General features: G+C 47.3%; 1 protein-coding gene across 3 annotated transcripts; it reads right to left on the bottom strand.

Moving 5' to 3' along the window:
- Window positions 1-9,657: 9,657 nt before the first annotated feature.
- Window positions 9,658-13,525, bottom strand: LOC101784895 (UDP-xylose transporter 1). 3 transcript variants are annotated; one of them, XM_004953108.3, is made up of 9 exons: window positions 13,360-13,525; window positions 13,016-13,210; window positions 11,707-11,886; window positions 11,343-11,527; window positions 11,198-11,265; window positions 10,706-10,838; window positions 10,453-10,614; window positions 10,025-10,297; window positions 9,658-9,925 (listed from the first exon to the last, which is right to left on the bottom strand). In XM_004953108.3, the coding sequence occupies exons 3-9, from the start codon at window positions 11,819-11,821 to the stop codon at window positions 9,836-9,838; spliced, it is 1,026 nt and encodes a 341-aa protein (XP_004953165.1). In that variant the 5' UTR covers window positions 11,822-11,886; window positions 13,016-13,210; window positions 13,360-13,525; the 3' UTR covers window positions 9,658-9,835. The 3 variants fall into 3 exon arrangements, with proteins under 3 accessions (XP_004953165.1, XP_004953166.1, XP_004953168.1); XM_004953109.3 differs by having other exon boundaries at window positions 13,042-13,210; XM_004953111.3 differs by lacking the exon at window positions 13,016-13,210.
- Between the last annotated feature and the right edge of the window lie 4,775 nt (window positions 13,526-18,300).

The following is an 18,300-nucleotide window of genomic DNA, read 5'->3' as shown; positions in this document are numbered from 1 at the left end:
CAGCAGCCACAGGAGCGAGGAGGGCCCGATACCAGCGAGCGGCGGGGCCCGTGGGGGTCTGTGGACAGCAACCAGACAAGGCGGGCGGGCAGGCACGGCGCGGAGACGCCGCTGACGTGCGCCGGGGACGGGGCCGCGCCGGGTCGAGCCAAAGCCAAGGCGAGGCAGGCGTGCGCCCGCGCCTCGTCACGCGCGCGCGGATGGGCGTCCTTCCATTTCTCCTTTTGTCGCCGGCGATGCGTGCCGCGGGCAGTCGGCGTCGCCTTCTGCTGCCGCCGGGGCCCGCCCGCCTCCGATCCACCCACTGTTCGTGCTCGGATCGTAGTAGTAACGCAAATCGGAAAGGAATGTGCGCGCCGGTGATCTTGGTGGCCAAAACGCCTCTACCTCGCGGGCAAATCTTGGTGGGAAACGAAGGCGAATTCGCTGCTTATTGTTGCCGTTTTTTTAGTGGACAGATTATATTGTCTTCACTAGTACAAGATATGATACGATAAGTCTGCATCATATCTCCTGCTCATCTAACAGCTCAACTGCTGCTCTCGGGCAAAGGGACGCAACGACCGGTGCCGAGCGCTTCTTCCCCTCGTGTGAACGTGACGTAACTTGAACACCGCAGCAGGAACACCAGTCGCCCGTGTCTTAATAAAACCCCGGGAGGGTCTAAAATAATCCAACTGCCTCATGTGACGTGATGAGCAGAAAATAGAAAAGGGAGACGTAAAACAATTCCCCGGCCCTTATTTTTATGTTCAACAAGACTCGGCCCTTAATTTACCCCTGTCCGTTGGTTGGCACTTCGCTCTCCAGATCGTCGTCGTCTTGCTCCCTCTCGAGCCTTTTTCATTGCGCTACATACCCTGAAGAGATCAAGAAGAGGATATGGTCGATGGGGCAACAGACGCTGGAAAAAAGGCGTCTTTTTTGAGACACGGAGCATCTGCCAGATTGATGTCGTAGATTCGGACAGGCGAGCTCGCAGGGGTTTTGTTTGCCAGCCAGTGCATGCACCCTGGCCCCTGGGGGTGGGCGCGCAGGCTCACCATTAACACAGGAGCAGGGCAGGGTGCTGCCCAGTTCTGTCGCCGGAGCTTTGGCTCCCTCTGGCCGGTGGCCCTACCTGCCGCTGCCGGCCTGGTCTGTTCTGCCCCCATCGCGCTTGTAGCCTTGCGCCTACACGCGGTGTGCGCTGGGTCAGTGCCGCAGCGCGTCACACCACCGTCCCCTTGGACCTCATCCGCCACGCCACAGTTGCTGCAAATGTTCGCGTATGCGGTCGCTTGTACCGCGTCAGTGCGTTCCTGATGGGGAAGGGGATAAAAATGATGTCATGAGTGGATCGTGGATGTGTATAGTCTAGTCAACCACGCGCACGGGATGCGGATAAGCTGGCCCTGTCCACCTACAAAAGTAGCAAGTATCAACGAAACAGCAGTGAGCAGCAGTAGAGGCTTGGGGGTGTTTGGATACAAGGTGCTAAACTTTAACAGTGTCACATCGGATGTTCGGATGCTAATTAAATGGTCTAAACATGAGCTAATTATAAAACTAATTGCAGAACCCTATGCTAATTGGTGAGATGAATCTATTAAGCCTAATTAATCCATCATTAGCAAATGGTTACTGTAGCACCACATTGTCAAATCATGGACTAATTAGACTTAATAGATTCATCTCGCAAATTATACTCCATCTGTGCAATTAGTTTTATAATTAGCCTATGTTTAATACTCCTAAGTAGCATCCAAACATCCGATGTGACAGGTGTTAAACTTTAACACGGTGTTCCCAAACACCCCCTTGAAAGGTTTACCTCGATTTTTCTGCTCCGGGTGACACTGCAAGTTACCCTAAACCTAGGAGCTAGCAGGCGTAGTAAACGGGAGGGAGGGCCGGAGCCACACTGGCTTCGTCGCATGAACCGCGGAGCGAAGACCGCCGCATCGGGATCAGCCGTGCCTCAGGACCAGCGCAAACAACGCCAGAAACCACTTCGCTGCGCCCTCCTCGCCTAGCCTCTCAGTTCCAACACCCAGGTTTGACTTGCAGATACCAAGAAGCTGCAGCTGGGTCGCGTCATAGAGAATAACAAAGCATGGATGTGGAAACGAAGCCGGATTTTTATACAGCTGATGAAAACGAAGCGTATGCGTGCGTGGACGCGCGGGGCATTAACAAGTCTCTCATTTGGGGTGCGAGTACGATCGCCGGAGCGGGTTGCGGTGGATCATGTCGGCCTCGGAACAAAGATTCCGGGGGCCAGAGCATGGAAACGTGTATTCCGCCTGTCCCACGTGACCAGCACGAAGAGCGCCCCGCGCCGGCTCGCCGGCTGCGCCCACATGCCCGTGCCGTGCCTCTCCCTCCGCGCTCCGCCCCGCCCCGCCGCGCGCGCCACCCGCTGCCAGCCAGCCAGCCCAGCCCCGCTGCGGGATCCGAGCACGCACCCCGGCCGGCGGCGATCCATATGGGAACCATGCGATCAGTGCGGCGCGCGCCAGGAGTGTGGCTGACCTGCCGTTTTGTTTATGCGAGCAACGCCATGGCGGCATGGGATCGGAGGTCGTTCATGATGCGAGCTGGGAGGAGTGGTGATGCGTCGAGCACGCGGCGCGGGGATTGATGCACATGTTGATGCTGGGTGTGCTTGGGCACAAGTCAAACCTGCAAGTTAAGCAAAAGCGAATACGAGCCATGATGGGGATGACATCAAACGCCATGTGATCTTTCATTGGGATCTTGAGCGTGTAGCTGCGTCGATGCTAAGCTGTCCGTGTGCGTGCGCGAAGCGTGCTACTAGTTGTCTGTGTTCTGTATCATGCCATTGCCATCATGCTACGTGTAGCGTCATGGTGGTTCAACTCATGTCTTCATAAATTTTTCATTTGCAGATAAAATATTTATGTCAAGAACGGAGCCAGGACTGAAACAAGAGAGAGTCGGGCAAATTATATCATACAAGTTTGTTAGAAATAAGGGCTAAACTAAATTTTGATCCAAACCAAATGAAATATAGTGGAAAATGTTTGAGCACTGGGTCGTGGCCCCTACCTGGCTCCGTCCTTGTGTGTTCTTTGTCGGTCGGCCTTTGCATGCATACTTACCATTATACTATGTGTAGCGCTACGGGTGGTTCAACTATATCTTTAGAATCCTGGCAATGCAGATAAAAATATTTGGATTTTTTCTATAATCATAGGTTTTTGCTAGTACTATTGTTTTGGTGCTAGAGTGTTCTCAGCCATCCAACTTCAAGATCTATGGATGAGGTCAAATCTAACTTAGTGCTAAGGAAAAAATCAAGTGTTTTTTTAGGGAAATCTAAACTGCACTCAAGTGTTTTAGGGAGACTGAGCATTCCATTTTCTCCCATCAGCCTGTGCTGCTTACGTTGTCCGAGATCAGCGTCTTCCTCGTCTCCAATGGAACTCCGGCGGACTTGGTTAGGGTTGGGGGCTAGGGGTTGGGTTTGGGGTTAGGGGGTTCATCTGTTTTCGGCAGGTTTAAAGGAGAGGGCCAGCGGCAACAGGCTGGCCCGACGGTGGTGGCGGGCGTGGGGCGGCGAGGCAAGGTGGCGGTGATGCCGCCGGTGGGACAGTGGAGGACATCCGGCGGACATGGTCGGGGCGGGAGCGACAACAACGACCATGGTAGTGGTAGGAAGTGGCGGCGGGAGGGGTTGCGAGGAGGCTGCCGTGGACGGGGTAGGGTCTTGCCGGCAGCCGCCGGCGAGACTTTTTGTCGAGACTCTACCCCGTCGGGGCAGGGGAGGGGCACGCAAGGTGGGGGCGTGGGCAAGGCAGCAAGAGCAGATTATAAATCGATCTGCTATGAGCTTGAAGGAGCAGAACATATAGAGGAAAAGAAACACCGTGGGCTTTGGATGGAAGATCAACAGCTTAGAAAATCAAGTGTCCAGCTAACCCACGCATAGCGCAAGGCAAACTGTGAGGCAAAAAAGATCAATTGTTATGGGAGGTTATAGCACCCTATTTTTGTATGACAGCACATGTTCAAAAAGGTGGCCCGCGCTAATAGCGTGCCTTTCATATTAACATTTGAACAATGTTTTTTCAAAAAAAAATTAGGCCAGTATAGTCCTTCATTTAGTGGAGGCGTAGAACTAAGACAAAAGAATATGTGTTATAAGAAACAATTTTATAAGAAAATAATAACAATCTTTGAAGTCTACATGCTGTGATTCTTTTGATGAGCAGAGTAATTTAGCATAGTTTTGTGAAGTCAAGACAGTGTAATTGTTTTGGCCCGTTTGTTTTACCGCTCTCTTTGCCGAGGATGCTTTTGACGTTGTCTTCTCCCATTATGCTGAAGAGATCTCTGGCATGATTTATCCAGCTTATCTTTGCCGCCTTGCATTGTTTGAGTCATTTATCCACTGTATTTGTCCCATGATGTTTAATTTGTTATGCACCAAGAGTATTCTGTATAGCTCCTCACTGGAAACTGGAATACTAACAATCATTAAACTTTGGCTAAGCGGCCACCATAAATATGAACATTTTGTTGAACAATCGTTCCCGTTCCAGTAGTTGCAGGTCCATCCGTCCAAGATCTTTCCCTTTATATGTCTATAGGGGAATTCCCTTTCGCAATTTCAAAATTTTAAGGAGAAGTGCTACAGCAGATCTCCTTTCCCTTTTCTTCGCTCTTGACATATGGGACCCACCTGTCAACGGGCAAAATCCTTTATTCTTCCTCCCTTCCTCTGTCTTCTCCGTCTCCCTTCTCTCTCTGTGCTCATGGAGGCACGCCCGCAGCGATAGAGCTGCGCGGCGGCCGGGCGGAGCACATGGACGGCGCGAAGGAAGGCCGGTAGTAGGGGCACTCAACTGGGCCGGCGGTAGGGGCGCTCGATTGCGTCGGCAGGGGCGTGCGGCTGGCAGCAGCAATGGACGACGCGAAGGAAGGCCGGTAGCAGGGGCACTCAACTATGCTGGCGGTAGGGGCGCTCGACTGCGTCGGCAGGGGCGCGCGGCTGGCAGCAGAAATGGCGTGCAGCAAGCAGCGGTGTGGGGTGGGGAGCCAGTGGACAATGGCGTGCAGATGAGCAGCAGGCGGCCGGCCGGCCAGCAGCGGCGCATGTGGAGGGTGGTCGTCGTCGCTAGGCCGGCGGTGCGCTCTGAGGGAGGCCGGCATGGACGCCGCCGCAAAGCCAATAGCACGTGCGAGATCGCTGATGGCCGACGGTGTGCACGGAGGACGGATGGATGTCGGGGGTGGCCGGCGGTGGCGCGGTGGCTGGCAGGGCGGATCGGGCGGCCAAGAAATCCCATGGTGCACAGACCGTGCGGCAGGAGAGGAAGGGAAGGAAAGGGAGAGGGGTGCCTTGGGGAGATGGGGTGGAAGAGAGGGGATTGAGAAAAAAATAAAGGGGAATGTGAAGTGAATCTACTGGAGCTGGTTTTTTCTCACTAAATCCTTTTATGGCTGAAAAGAAGAAAGGAGAAAGAATATCTACTGGATATGCTTTAATACAAGTTTTGAGATTCAAGTGCATGCCATGACGATAGCTTTCATAAGCCATAGCGAGTGCTTTTTTTCGAGATTCAAATACTTGTCATCAGTATTGGATTAAGTTTATAATGTTTAATTCTAGATTTTGGTATATTTGTTTTTATACTTTCAATTTTATCTGTGTATTTTTATAATTGTAATCTTGATTTAGCTATTGACTATAGTTATCAACAATGTAGATTATTTTTTATTAATATGGTCAATTTTAGGCCTCATCAATGAACATGTGGTTTGTTTTAACACTGTTACTAAGATATAAATTACAAAAACAATGATTTAAAATACATTTCTGGACATAGTTAGGGGGAGTTATGATATGAAAGATTTCTTCATTGCTTTTGTTAATATTACGCTCATAGTTTGTCCAAGCATGTAAAAAGCTTTTTAAGGATTTGGGATCAATATAATAATCACTTGAGTACGGTGCTCAAGCCATCCAAAGAAAGAAAAATTGAAAAGAAGATTGCTTGGCTCGTTGGCAAACGAAAAAATGTTGATTTGGCTTTGCACTCTCTCGCTACTCTTTTCGCTGACACTTTGGCCCCCTTGCCATGTACACAGCTTTGATGCGTGCTAATTTGCCACGTCCACTCAGTTTCCCTACTTGTGGCTACAGGTCAACTTCATCGTCTGCGTGTTTTTTTTAAAACGAGCCAGCAGGAGAGCTGCTACTTTATTAATAGAGAAGAATGCCCGACGGGCGTAACAAGATAGGAAACTTTACGTGTTGTACACTGTGAACATGGCTAGCAACCTAAAAAAAGGACAAACACCCATATGTACACTCAACTACACCTTGCGGCGTCAAGGAACCGCTCCAGGTGCTTAGCACCTGTCGCCACCCACGTGATTGCTTCGTCCTTTATCCGGGCTACTAAGCAAGGGAGGGATTGTTCCTGATGGCAGAAAACCCGCACATTGCGTTCTTTCCATACCTCCCACGACACTAAGATGATAAGAGATCTCAAGCCTTTTTTATCAACGGCCTGCGCGCCCGCTAATGAAGTCCACCAGTCATGCAGGGTGTCATGTGAGATCCAGCATTCCGGATCTATGGCTGGACACCTAGTCCATGCACTTAATTGAGTCCAAACATTCCTTGTATAATTGCATTCAGTGAACAAATGCAGTCCTGTCTCTTGAGTTGCTACGCAGATGACACAATTTGGATTGCTTGACCATCTCGACGCTGCAACCGGTCCGCTGTCCATATTCATCTCTCTGCGTGCTTCTCCTCTATTCTCTCTTCCTACTCTTCTCATGTACTCAAAGCGGAGCAAGCGTGCATCCATTGCCCAACATGAGAGTGTGTCTTCCTGCTACGGTTGTTCGATGCAGAGCGCAAGCTCTAGCTAGATTTTTTTCAACGTAGCCTAGCTCGTCATCACCGGCCCAATCGACAGCCGTCTCGTCGAGGAGCATCACGTGCACTTGAGCTTTGGCATGGACGTCAGCAGGAAAAGGGAAGGAGTTGACGAAAAGTAAATTATTGCTCTTGATCATGTGTTAGAAACTGGAAACTCTTGTTGGTTGATTGCCACCGACTTTGAGGATAGACAGCGCCAAACTACGTCCCTAAGAATTTAGTTACGCTAGCAAGGCTTAATTTTTTGCCGATGTGCTTCAATTCCATGCGGAGGCTGTTAATTCTAACGCCATGAATGGATATTTTCGTTGCACCTCTCTACCATCGGTTTCTTCTTGTGGCCAGTTGACAATGCAACGACTTTGTCCTTCGATCAAAGTAGCCATGAAAAATACATCTTTCATCTCCTCACCCTTGGTCCCGTATATGTAGACTACTAAAGCAAATTAAAGTTCTAATCCCTCACGTATGTGTCCAAGGTTGCAACGTTGAGCAATATGTTTCTTTATTTTGCTTTCCTTAATATCTATTGAAAATATGTTAGCTCGTAGAACCCCCTTTCCGTATGGATTTAGTGCACGCTGTGGTTCTCATCCTTTTCAAATAGAATTCATGTGTTTTGGCTAGTTGAGATCTACCCGTTATAATCTCAACTCATCAAGATCAATGGCTCATATTTACTATTTACAGGTTCGTCTAGACCGTTAGATCATCTTAAAATCCAATGGTGTATATTCTTCTCTTTTTTAGATTAACGTAGGAATTTCTAAACCCTCTCGACGAACGTGGTGGCTTCTTTTAACACTGTTGTATTAAGATAATAGATAGATTACGTCCCAAAAGTGAATATATGTATCTCATGTGTACATCAACTATAATTTCAAAGTAAACTAACTCTAAAAACCAATTAAAAAACGTATGTGTTGACATACTAGAAAAAAACCACAAATCTTGATACAAATATAAGCCATTAAAATTCATGTGTTGGAATCTCTTAAAACACTTGGGTGAAAAATATAAGTTCACACTATGCTATACATTGATTCGATCTTGGACCTTCGCATTATCTCCATGAGGTGACATGCGGGGTTTCCAACCCCCCCTCCCCCCACCATCGTATCCATGAGCAACGCCACACCCAAATGTTGATGGCGACCCTTGCAGCAAGAGCCTGCGTGATTGACCCCAAGAGGCTAGCAACACGTTTCACTCTTTTATTTTGTTATTCTTAGCTTGACGTCAGATTGTTGCTTCCGGTGGCAATCGAATTTGGCATCGGGTGTTATGTGCCGCCTTGGTGAGGGCCTATGCCCCCTCCCTCTTCAAGTCTTCTCTAAGGGATTCTAGTCATCGAGCTAGGACAATAACACATGTGTCCGATAGTTGCGACTAATTGTGTGTGGGGCTACTACTTACGGGTGCTGTTGGGGCTTACAAATGGCGATGATAGGCATTCACTAGTTATTGGCTTCGTTTGGCTTCAAATCTTCTGTCTCATTGTTGCTAGTCGGCTATGCACGTTGGGTAGCCTGGAAGCTCTAGATAAAATTCTTTGCTCAAACTCTCGGGACGATGCCCTTAGACGCCATCTTTGCTTACGTGATATGTTCTTTTTGAGTGAAACCCCTCATGTTTGAAATGAATCTATTGTTCTTGCTTTAATTTCCTTTAAGTTAGAGGATTATGCGCACAACTTTTGCCTTTGAAGATTTGTGATCACTTCAAAACCATCTTATTCAAAACCATCTTAAGATATCACAAATTGGACTCGCACCCACCCATGTAATAAGATTGCTCATTCTTCGTTGAGATTCTCTGTTTTTACACATGCTAGTTACGTGTCCAAGAAACTTTAAAACAAATATCCTTCATTTAATAACTTTTGCTTTGCCGCCATATTTTCCAATATATTGGCTGGCTTTGAAGAAGTTTCTGAAAAGAAAAGAAAAGAAAAGAAAGGAAAAAAAAGGCTGAAAATCGTTTCAGAAAAAGAAGAAGTTTCTGAAAACCCTTTACACCTGCCTCGGCTGGGCCGTTCCGTGGAGCCCATGGAGGGCCACTTTCAACTATGCACTATGCGGGCTGGGCCTGACTGCCATGCTTAAAACTACCTCAAAGGCCGTATTGGGCGCCAGAGTCAGCCGGCTCCACGCAAAAAACTTGGTTGCGGCGTGATTTTGGCTGGCGCCGCCGTTCGTGCATCTGCCCCCTGAGAGCCGTCGGCGTTCCGCCCCCGTCACCCGCCCGCGCGCTGTGACTGTGTTCCGTGTGGAACGGGGCCGGCTGTCTGCCGTCTGCTCCGGTTCGGGGACTTGATGGCGCGCGGCGACGGAACCTTGAGCTCCGAGAACACATCTCGTTATTGGTCGTAAACGCCTGAGTCAGCCGGCCCCGCGCCAAAAACCCAATTAGTTTCGACGCTCTCTACATCCACCATCCCGGCGAGGGGCGTGATTTTGGCTGGCGCCGGCTGAGCCGGCTGCATTTCGCCTCCGTCACCCGCCCGCGCGCAACGGGGCCGGGGGTCTGCGGGGGAACTTGGTGGCGCGCGGCGACGGAACCTTGAGCTCGGAGAACACATATCGCCCCGTATCAGATCCAGTTTCTGGTATGGTGTGATGGCCATTGCTGTTAGATGCCAGTACGTTCTTTGCTCGTGGTAAACGTGTAGAAAAATTCCTCGCAGAAGAGGAAAAACCAAGTAGCTGCTGGTGATTCAGCACACTTCCATTCAGCGGAGCCGTGCGGCGGCCTAATTTAAAGAGAGGGAAATCATCGATCTGAGAACTGCTGCATCAAATTGTACAACGCGTCCCACTTCTGTAATACGAAACGAAAGGGATTTTGCTTCCCCGACCTCAGATTCAGAACAGCGCATAGTAAAACTAGATAGAGCTGGTGCTGGGCTAAGCTACAAACGAGAGAAAGAAACATCTAGCAGTCGTGAGCTACGCCGTTGGCCTTCTTGGCGTCGCTGCCGTCCTTGGCCGACACCAGCAGCGGCTCCGTCTCCTTGTCCGGCATCTGCAGCGGGCAGGAACTCATCAGATCAGACGCATCGAGTGGGGGCATAAAGCTCAGCTCTACCGATCGACGAACTCGAGCGGCGTCGTGCGTGCGTACCTGTGACACCGGGAGGGCGTCGCCCGCGGACTTCTTCTTGCCCTCGCGCACCGAGAAGTAGGAGTAGAGCGCCATGCCAAAGATGGCGACGAGGATGCCCAGGATGTTGCGCACGGTGAAGGGGTCGTGCAGCAGCGTGTAACCGAACGACAGCACCAGGCACGTCTTGAGGTGGCCCAGCACCTGGTACGTCACCGGCGACGTCGTCCCGATCACCAGGAACGTGCTGAAGTTCACCGACACCGCGATCAGGCACGACAGCACGATGAAACCCTGCGACGACATAGATCATTGATTGGGCCCTGCTTATTATTCTTATTCTGCATGCTGTCATCCATGATCCATCCAAAGCTGAGCTATGCTTGGAATGGATTTTTCAGAGATTGGCAGTACTGCCGCCGTTGCCCAGAATGTGTGACGGAACTTACCACAACTGGGAAAGTGTACTTGTGGGCGAAGACGCTGCGGTCGGTGAGGAGCTGATCCACGAAGGGGCCGGTGGCGAACAGGATGGCTGCTTGGTAAGGCGCGGATTGGTACAGGAGCTGCGTGGAGGAGACCTTCAGCTTCCTCTGTATTGTGTTTGTGAGCTTCATTCAACAGGTTAAGGATACATCATACCAATAGTAGAAGATGTTGACAATTAATGACAAAAATCTAGAAATGTCAAACGTAGGATACAATCTGTCCAACACAAGTCGTGGCGATGGCGAGTCCAGAAAGGATAGACCCAAGAAAATTTAGGTTCAGGTCGGTGACTGAAGCAATTCCAACTCCAAGTAGCAAGACCAGTAGAGAGAACTTGATAGTCTCACTGCATTTTGTTAGTTATATCGTTGTCAGCATAGTGATGAACTATAGGAAGGGCCAAGCTTCCTAAAAAGAAATGTTTCTGTCCAGTACCAGGGGAAAAAACAAAGCCAAGAACACTTTCGATTTATCTAATTTTTTGGCTAAACCTTTTCTATCTCATTTTATTTGACGAATAACTATTCTTGACAGAATAGTTATATAGAAATGTTAGTCATCACAAAGAAAGAAAATGCGCAAACAGAAATCTTGGATGTAGACCATTGTACTTCAGGGTCTCTACGTTTCATCACTGTGTTGTCCTGAATGAAATACAACCAAAACATCTAGTTGACAGGCAGTAGTACTTATGATGTTTCTAACCTGAATCTTTTCTTCAGGAATATAGTCTCCAACAGCACTGTGAAAGGTATGATGGCCAGCTTTGTCATCTGCGGGACATCCTGAATTTGAGCGTGCATTGCCTTCATTTTCAAGAAAAACAATTACTGAATAAAAGAGGACTGACCTGGTAGAACCCGATGGAGTTGAATCCTAAACTAAGATTGAGAAGGCCAATTGAGGTTCCATTCAGCAACCCGAACAAAACTACCGTCTGTCCATCAATTGCCTTGGGCTCAAAAAAGCGCAAGCGCTGCGCAACGTGAAGGGTGCAGAAGGTCACCATCAGGTGCCAGCTTGTCAATGTTGTAGCTGCATTGATCACAAATACATATGATTTTCCGTTAAGTATTGAACTGAATACATGTAACTCTGCATAATTCACTGTATGTAGCAGTACACGAATAGGCTGAAAGCCCATGATTTAATTTGTGCCCTGATGTTCATCAGGTTCCATTCATGCTTGTGGACTGCAGAGTTTGGGTCCTTACCAAATGGAAACCCTAGGGTGCTGATGAGGGCTTTGTTGCAGATGACAATGGCGACCGACGATGCGACGGAGAGCGTGAGAGACCCAATCACACCGAGCTGGAAACCGGCGGTCATCTTGGCCAGCTGCTGTATCTGTTGCCTTGTCAGTCAGTTGAGAACTCTGAATCTGCTACCTGAACCTGCAAATGTGATATCCACTGATAAATATCCGAGCAAGGTATCGACAGAAGAACAAAAACTATGCGAAATGTGTGCTGTGGCCACTTGTAAATGCCACGCGTAGTCGTAACCAGTTGATTCAGTCTAGGTGATTTCCAGTGCACGCCCAGTACACTGAAAATCTGAACGTGGGGAGGGGACAAAAGGAGCTCCCCACTGGAATGCCTGAACCGGCCTTATCATCAGCGTCAGCAACCGGGTTTCAGAGAAATAAAAAGGGATGACGTTGAACAGGTAAGACAGAAGATGTCGTCTGCCGTGACCCCCCGAATAAGCTACCGCCAAATGGCTGGCTAGCGTAAGGAGACCATAGCCGATATGTCCAAAAGATTCCGCTCCAACGCTGGCGTCGGATGCTTCCCCGACTCCCCCGATCGTCTTCTTGTCGTGCAATCACGCTGACGAACGAAGCTCTGGAGCATACATGCCCGCAGACGCTGCTGCCGCAGGCAAGTTCATGACAGCAACAGCGGAACAGGGCGTGTAGCGAAGCTGCGAAAGTGGCGTCCAGCTGAAACTAGGACGCCGACCTGGTCATCTGGCTGGACTGATGACTTTGGCCCCTTTGACAGACTAGGTCCAGCGAGTTTGTACCAGCGTGGCCAAGTGCTTCGACTTTCGATGAGACTACGACTTCGGAATCATGGCATCCAAGCACAATTGCACATCTCTGCCACTTGAGAACTATCACTTTACTTGATTGTTTGAACATGGCTGCACATAGTAGTTCACCAAAACAACACACGAGGACGGAGGACCTACAGATCGGTGGTTCACTCTGGGCCAAGGTGGTACAATGATTGGAAGAAATCCTAGTTGTTACGAAATGATTGACCACGTTGCAAAGAAGTTGATTGGTAAAGGAAGGTGTTTTAAAATGCTATATACATGCGTTTTTTTTTCTTTGAGGGAAGCACTAAATTTTATTAGAAAAAAACAAAATGTCGATAGGAAATGACCGCACCTACCGTGTTAAGTGATCCACTCAATCTAAATAGATGTAGAAATGAAAATACTGCATGCCTTTTCGTTAAAAAAAAAGAGCGGAAAAGACATTGCATAGTATGAAACGGAGGGAGTAGCATCCACCGTTAATGCAAGTTGGATGGCCTGACCACTCGGTTCATTGCTTGCTTTGCATCACAGCATGATCCTTGGGCACCCAGCTTGCAGCCAAATGCACTCCAACCAAGCAATCCATCAAAAAAGTTAGAGGAGCAGGACAGCTGAATTCGAAAAAACCCAACCGAAAACGCAATTCAATGTTTTCACGGCTCCCGCCACCTGAAGAGTATTCAAGGAGTATTTATACACTTAGCCTACATATCTTTTAAGAAATCATGAGAATCGAAGAATAGCCCGAAATCCAAATTCACGAACAGCCTGACACAGGCAATCTTGGGGGCAAAAGAGACAGCATGAGTGGTACTCACTTCAAATTGACGTAATCTTTCCAATCAACAGGTGCTAGACTGCTCGCTCCTCCCTCTCTGTTGCTACCTCCTCCTGTTTGTATTGAAGGAATGGAGGGAGGCGTGGCCTCTAATGGCGCTGAACCTGTGCGGTAGCGCCTCGGAGGAAGGAGAGGAGAACGGCGAGGCGCCCCGTTTTTATGTGCTGGCTGAGGCACCTGTGGGCCGGGGGAGGGGAGGTGTTGGTGGCGTGGGCAGTTTGGTCCCGTGCTTTGACGCCGGTGCCTCGCGTTCGCGTCCTGCTGGTGCTGGCTAGAGAGAAAACAGCGTGCGTTCTAGGAGCTCAACAGCTTTCCTCCCTGACCTGTCACCAGCATGGTCGATCGACCGAGTCCATATCACCGACATCGAAAAAGATGGTAGCAGAACCAGGCGATTTGAAACTGACTTGGATCTCCAATATGATACTACCTGGCGCCCTCAGTAGTTCAGTTGAACTATTAAACAGTCTAGTGTTATGATTCAGCATAGGAGACTGAATCAAGAAATTCTGAATAATGGCATTGAGACTGATGTCGCCACAATCTGTACACTGCCTACAAAGTGTCAAAGTATCGAGGCATCATGACCAAACCGTGGATCTGTATACTCTTTTCTTTTTTCATGTGCTTACTAGTTATTTCATTGACAGAGAAGGTGTAAAAGCCAATTGCAGTGGGTCTGTATGGTCTAGACTGAAGATCTTGTTGCACATAGTGCCAAAACATGGAATCATGGATACCGGCCCAACCAAATGGTCGTCTGGACCATTTTGCCACCGCCCGAAGCGATCTTTCGCACAATTCACTAACATATTTCATTTCGTAAAAGCAGAGACAGATCTTCATTGAGGCCTATTATTGTCCAATTTAGCACTACAACTAATTTGTGTACTAAGGGTTGGTTGACGCTAGTCGCTACCACTCACCCTACGATATTCCAGCTTTAATAAAGGCCATGTGAAGAAGACGACATTTGATCTTCACTGACGCGGCAACAGAACTTTGTACTATACGCTAATCAGTGTCCTTCAAATGTTTAATCATACGACGTGAACAATAAATGAACTAACTTGCCCTTAAAAAAGACGAGAGATTAGCTGTATGATGATTAGATAACAAGAAAGGATGAGCTTTCTGAATTTGGGTATTCCTCTTGTGCTACCCTCCGAATGTACCATTTTCTGGTCATCTGTCCTTTTCTTTGAACAGGTGAAATGCAGTAAGCTGTTGCAAACCAGAAATCACCTGTAACTGCTATACTAGTATTGTAACATTTATTTTTCATAAATATATGTTTTTTATGAAACTTCATAAATATATGTATTAAGTTACCTGCGAATTTGCCCGATAAAACTGACGATCAGTACAAAATTCAGCTGGAGTGGCACCAGTCACTTGCTGTAAGCATGCATCCATGCACATAGACCCCTGCACCGACTAAAATATAGCCAGCTCGATCAAGTGCCGCATCTCCAAAGCCGATTCTTCGACCTAACAAGGGCACTAATCGAATAAAATTAAGCCCAAATGGTGAGCATCACATCAGAGCTTTCACCAATCCAATAATTGGTAAGGAAAACAAACAAGCACCTTCCCCTTGTCACTTGGCGCTCAAGGTTGGAGGGACACGCAGGTGGTTGCAGCAGCAGCAGCAGTAAAGCAAGCATCGGCCTCATTAGCTTCCCGTGAATGCAAGCAAAGGCAATCGCGCCCAACCCAACAGCACCGCGGCGATCGGAGCAACCGAACCAGCTCCATTATTCTGGTGGCCGCCGTTCGGTGAGACCTCACACCAGTCAGCTCGGCCCCGCCCGCCGTGCCTCTGAATCTCCAGCCCCCAGATCAGGAAAAGAGGCTCGCTTCTTATCATAGCCGGCCGCGGCCGGCCGGGTGCCGGATAAAATCAGGATTTCAAATCACGAGTTCAGCATCGCTGCAATGATTTTCTATTGACTGGCATGGAAGAATTGCAGTGACTTCTGATTTGTGTGTGAGCTATGGAGGGGAAAGGATCCATAAACTACTGGCTGCGATGATTTAAGATGATGGTGCTTGCTAATGCTGCGTGCCTCAGGTTAGGTGCGAAAATGGCATGGGGTAGTGGATTATTGCTCCAAGAGTAGTGCACCTGTTTCGTTGTGTTCGACCTGCACCTGCTTGTCGATGGCACACGTGTTGTGTTTTTGTGCGTAACTGATTCGCAGAAATCTTGTGTGTGTGCTGTGTGCAGATGCAACTCGTTCGCAGGCACTCGAATACTCGATGTGGATCGCCAAACTGAAGCAGGCGCGCGTAGTTTCGGAAAAGGAAGAGGAGCTTCAGACCTTCAGGTCTCACCTGTGTTCCGCAGGAGAAGAATGAATCGAGAGATTATAACGCTGCTTCAATCCCCTTTTGCAGACGGACGCATGAACAAATTACACATCGATGGATTAAGGTTAACGCCACGCCCGCTGCTGAGCCTTCGTTGCCTTCTTCAGGTGCTCGCCAAGAAGGTCGCGCCGGCGCGGCATCGGATGCCACCGGCTGAGAGGGGTGGCGTCCAGCCATCAGCAGGCGCGCGGCGGCGGCGCTTTGCGGGTGCGTCTATACGTCACCGAGGCGACAAAATCCCGAAACATCACCTTCTATCACCGCCCGTCGTTCCGTGGTTGGCCTGGTTGTCCATTGTTGGGCCGGCCCAATGATAATAATAACGCTTGATTGGACTAGTTTGTTAGGGTTCCAGCTTCTTCTAAAAACAGTCGGAACTGGAGAAGCTAGAGCGTTTCTTCGTATAAAATAGCTCCGACTTCTCTAATATTTTAGACATGAAGTTATTTTTAACTAAACTGTGTTTGATAGAGTTCTTCAGCCGCATGAGAAGGTGGAGCCGGAGCCCTGCCAATCTCGGCTGACTGTTTGCCCGCTTCGCTTCGTGCAGATCACTGGTTCCCATGTGTGCATGCAGGAGGAGCCTAGCATGTGCGCGTGCAGCATGCAGGATTAGCATAGCAACGAGCACGTGCGCGCGGAGCGCTGGTTGCTATGCATATATTAAATGATAAAAATAGTATCATCATCCGCAGCATAAATCGTGGAACTAAAAAAGTTATAAATTCCAAATCGATTATCGAAATTCAACTTCGATTGCACCTCTGTGTTTCTAATGACAAGATTGGGTGATATTTTCAAAAAAATATTTTTTAATAAGGATTAATAATTTTGTCAGACCTTAGAACAAATTACACGACATTAGGGAGTAATAGAGTTACACACCTTGAACAAATTATAAGAATCTTCAATAAATTATAAGAAATCAATGAACAAATATTTTTACACCTAAAACAAATTAAATAAACTTGCTGAACAAAACAAGTGCATGCCTTAGTAACAAAAATAATAAACTTGCTGAACAAAACAAGTGCATGCCTTGGTAACAAAAATATGCTAATCTAGAAAACAAATTGTACGAACTCACAAAACAAAACAAAATACGTAGACCTAAACCAAACTATAAGAACTTGTACAATAAAGATTTGAGCACATAAAAGAAAACAAATTACGAACGTTAAAAATATTATAATTAAAACAAATAAATGAATAAATTTATGTAACACGTAAAGAAAAGAATGAAAAATGAATAAGAGGACAGATGAAGAATTAAAAAGAATGGGATCATATTTAACAGAATAAAAAGAGAAACATGAGATGGGAAATAAAAAATAATAATTAAAATGAAATATTTAGAGGAAGAAGAGGAAAGCAAAAAGAAGGAAAATGACATAAAATGAACTATAGAGGAAGAAAGAAAAGAAATAACACTTTAGTAATGAAAAAATGTAGTTAAAAGTAATAGAAATGAGCATGGAAAACATGAAAGGAAACACGAATATGGAAAAAAAAGGAAAAAGAAACAAAGAGGAAGAAGGGAAAAAGAGTTATTAGCCATGTACATGCTGTGTACATGGAGCAATTAACCTACTAAGGGTGTGTTTGTTCCTAACTTTAACCTTGTCACATCGAATGTTTGATACTGATTAAGAGTATTAAATATAAGCTAATAACAAAACTAATTGCATAGATGGAGGCTAATTCGCGAGATATCTATTAAGCCTAATTAATCTATGATTTGACAATGTGGTGCTACTGTAACCATTTGCTAATGATAGATTAATTAGGCTTAATAGATTCATCTCGCCGAATTAGCCCAGGATTTTTACAATTAATTTTATAATTAGCTTATATTTAATTTTTCTAATTAACATCCCAACATCAACGTGATACGTGTCTTGCAAAAATAAATAGCAGCCCATACCGTAAAAAAATAATTCGCATGCAGCACATGCTGTCGCATGTACGCGAAGGCAGCCCCAGCAAACGCGTGTCAAAATCTAGTTGGCCGAAATATTACTGGGCTGCCCGCGGCCGCGCGCATCATCATCCTTCAGCTACAAATAGTTTGTTGTCGCGTACACATAGTAGTTCGCGCGCTTTGCTCCGTCGTCCCGAGGCAAACTCCAAGCGAACTTGGAGGCCTTGTGAGGCGGACTTTAAGGTCTGGTTGGGCACCGACTTATTTTTTCACCTGAATGTTTAGATACTAATTAGAAATATTAAATATAGACTATTTATAAAACTCATTACATAAGCGGAGGCTAAATGGCGAGACGAATCTATTAAATCTAATTAGTCTATGATTTGACAATGTGTTGCTACAGTAAACATTTGCTAATGATGGATAGGCTTAATAGATTCGTCTCGCCGTTTAGCCTCCACTTATGTAATGGGTTTTGTAAATAGTCTACGTTTAATACTCATAATTAGTATCTAAACATTCAATGTGGCACGTGCTAAAAATAAGTAAAGGGAACCAAACGCCTTAGGTCTCCTAAGTGCAGGTAACGATCACGATCTGTTAGGACGACGGCCCAAGTTTGGT

Source organism: Setaria italica, chromosome I (genome assembly GCF_000263155.2).
Source record: "Setaria italica strain Yugu1 chromosome I, Setaria_italica_v2.0, whole genome shotgun sequence".
Classification (NCBI taxonomy): domain Eukaryota; kingdom Viridiplantae; phylum Streptophyta; class Magnoliopsida; order Poales; family Poaceae; genus Setaria; species Setaria italica.
This window is presented reverse-complemented; position numbering and strand designations above follow the sequence as displayed.